Source organism: Priapulus caudatus, unplaced genomic scaffold, assembly GCF_000485595.1.
Source record: "Priapulus caudatus unplaced genomic scaffold, Priapulus_caudatus-5.0.1 Scaffold3257, whole genome shotgun sequence".
In the NCBI taxonomy this organism is placed as follows: domain Eukaryota; kingdom Metazoa; phylum Priapulida; class Priapulimorpha; order Priapulimorphida; family Priapulidae; genus Priapulus; species Priapulus caudatus.
The window spans coordinates 24823-28132 of NW_014580318.1; the positions used below are offsets into that span (position 1 = coordinate 24823).

At 39.7% G+C, this 3310-nt stretch overlaps 1 protein-coding gene across 1 annotated transcript in view; it reads left to right on the forward strand.

Moving 5' to 3' along the window:
- LOC106819349 overlaps nt 1-2231 on the forward strand; it is a 5307-nt gene extending 3076 nt beyond the window's left edge. Inside the window, exons 3-4 of the mRNA XM_014823995.1 lie at nt 263-436; nt 692-2231. Of these exons, the coding sequence (XP_014679481.1) occupies nt 263-436; nt 692-1179 (662 nt within the window). The 3' untranslated portion in view covers nt 1180-2231. The remainder of the gene's footprint in view (nt 1-262; nt 437-691) is intronic.
- The last annotated feature ends 1079 nt before the right edge of the window (nt 2232-3310 follow it).

The following is a 3310-nucleotide window of genomic DNA, read 5'->3' on the forward strand; positions in this document are numbered from 1 at the left end:
GTGTGTGTGTGTGTGTGTGTGTGTGTGTGTGTGTGTGTGTGTGTGTGTTGTGTGCGTGTGTGTGTGCGCGTGTGTGTGTGTGTGCGTGCGCACGTGTGTGTGTGAGAGAGAGCGAGAGAGCTAAAGAGAGAGAATATGTGTACGAATGTGTCTGTTTGTTTGTTTGTTTGTTTATCCTGCAAATCTGTGTGTGCACGTGCGTACGTTCGTGCATGCATTAATGATAATGTATTATATCTTGAAATTATAAATGAAATTTCAGCTGGAACTGTTTGCGACGTGAACAGTGGCTCCGGTACAGTGTGCGGCGGCGATGCGATACAAGGAGCTTGCTACGCCAACGAGGCCGCTACGCTACCTGGTTCTAAGATGTGCAGGTGTTACCACGGATGGATTGATGGGGACGGTGGACAGTGTACCGTACCAGATCCTGGAGGTATCGTTTATAAAAAAAAAACGTTGAATTCTTTAAATATTTTTCTATAGTTTATCCCCTTTTAACATTACATGTTAATTACAAAAACATGAGAAATGTACTGGTTTATGCACATCGGGGTTTTCGCCGAAGTATATTCATATCAAATATTCATGCCACGGGTTATGGCAGTAATGATCACCTGCACTAATAATCTTGACAAAGATAAGGTAAACATTTGGTAATTATACAATTTGAATCATTTAATGATTGTAGCAACGACGACGACGACGATGACGACGATGGAACCACTCAAGACAACGGTAGCCGTGACCACAGGAGCCGTGACCACAGGAGCCGTGACCACAGGAGCCGTGACCACGGGAGCCGTGACCACAGGAGCCGTGACCACAGGAGCCGTGACCACAGCAGCGATGACTACAGCCGATCAGGCCGATACAGGCCTGACACTACCTACTACAATCATGCCACCGTTAACCTGTCTAATGGAAAGATCTTCGATGAGTTATACCCGCATACAAAATCCCAGTGTTATCACCTACGCAGTGGAAGTGGTAAAGAAATTGGTATTGCCCAATCTCCCAAATAAAATCCATAAATGTGCATCTCATTGTTCTGCAGATCCCGATTGCGTCATAATTGGTTTTGACAACCCGATTAGCACATGCTATATCTGTCACGTGGCTGTGAACGTTACAAACACTTTTTTAGCGGATCAGGAGTATTTGTGTGCGATAAATTAACGGCTGTTAGCCATGGGATATTCAAAGGCGCAAAATAGATCATTAATTTTATAGCAAGTCTAAATGGCCTTTGCATTGTCTTCTATTGTGGCAGTTATATTGACTATAGACACCCTGACTACTAAAGTGTGTAAAATCATTGATGAGAAAGTGGTTCAACGAACAGCTAGATTATCTTGATTTAATTTCTACGTGTGCTAATTTCAGAGTGTCATTAGTGTTAATTTCTAACATGCATCATTTAATACTCTTAAACAAAAACTCAATTTGCTGGCTAAACCTAGTAACTAGCTATATCTAGTAATCAAAACTGATATTTTCTGGCATAATCTAATTTATTTGAATCTAATCTAATCCAATCGAATATCATATCCAATCCAATATCCAATCCAATCCAATCCAACACAATCCAATCTGATTTATTCGAATATAATTATCACATGATGTGTACACATTATTGGAACTGCTCTACATTTGCAGGTAGAGCAGGTATCTCCTGTGTAGTACAGAAGTTACAACTCATGTAATTAAATTCCAGTTTAATTGTCGTAGTAAACTATAAGAAATTTCGTGCACTCTCAAACACTTTAAAATCAATGCCAGGAGTAATCAACTCACAGTTTAAGATATATATATACGCTTAAAATATAATAGGCTTAAGCTTTTCCGTGTGAATGTGCGTGCGGGAGTGCTTGCGCGTGCGTGCTTGTGCGTGTGTGTGTGTGTGTGTGTTTGCGTGCTTGCGTGTACATGGTTATGTACGAACGTGCGTACTTGATTGCGGTTCTGCGTGTAATAACTAAAACGCCGAGGGTGTGCTAACGTGCAAGAGCATTCACGCCATAAATTATTTCCAAGAATGCAAAATAATATTTTGAATGAATCAATGTATATCGTGACGCAATGCCGACGTCGGCCAGACAAAGGGACGGTCTTAATTATACATCTGCGTTATAGATTTCAAAACGTCGCACTTGTACGTGGTTACCATTGTATGTCCTAATCCACTGTAATCTGGTTTAGAAAATCAATAAAAATTGGATTCCTCAGCACAAAATTGTTTAGTAAATCTATTTACAGTCGACGATTGAATTTATTCTCCACGTATATCACGATGTACTCTCGCATGTGCATCTAGTTATTCCACGGCAACACTCAAAATAATTCGTCTGCTACAAGTGGAATCACAATCAAATTTGAATCAATATTAAGCAAGCTAGATCGTACTTAAAAAATAATAGATCCTTCCAATTAACGAAAACTCTGAACCTGTTTGATCGAGCGAGATACCCACGCCTTCGTGTATTATGGTAGATATTGTTAAGTCTAAGCTAAGTCAGTTGTAGCTAGTGGGGGTTAAAAATATTTTCTTTAATAATGAATATAAGTACTTTAATATCATATCATTGTTCCCCTGGCATCCAACCATAGCAAAAAAAATGTTGATTTCATAATTATGCAAATTAGCATTGCCATGGCAACCAATTAACCTCATTTTGACCCTATTCATATTTTCCACCATAAAATTACTAAACAACATCATAAACGTAAAAGAAAACTATAAATTAGTTTATTAGACCAACCTAAAGGAGTTAAACTAAAAAAAAGTGTTACAAAATATACATTGGCCCGCCTAGGACCCCAAATTATTAAATATTCATTTTGGCCGAGCTCATTATATATGCATAACAGTTGTTGCACCACAAGTTATAAAGATATATATGATAACTGTTTAGTTTAAGTCCCAGACGATCTGCAGCCGGATATCCGCGCGAAGCGCGCAAACGCCGCGCAGCGGCGACACCATGACTTAATCGCTGTCTATATTTAGAACAATTTCCATGGTTTTGTCAAATCGGCCTGTAATCGGTCAATTGAGGAGCTGTGGCGATTGCAGAAGCCTTTCGACTTTGCACGTAGGGCGAGAATAAATCCAAATGCTCGTTTTTGTTGGTGTGTGTCTCGGCGCGCGTCGTTTTCGTGTAGAAAAATAATTTTCCCTTTTCGCTGGTTTATGCCCTGACATTAATTTGGAAGTTATCGCCACCCATAGATGGCGCAACGAGTCCATCTACGTACCATTTTCAAGTTTAAAAAAAAAAAACGCTTGGCTTTATGACCTAGACTGCCG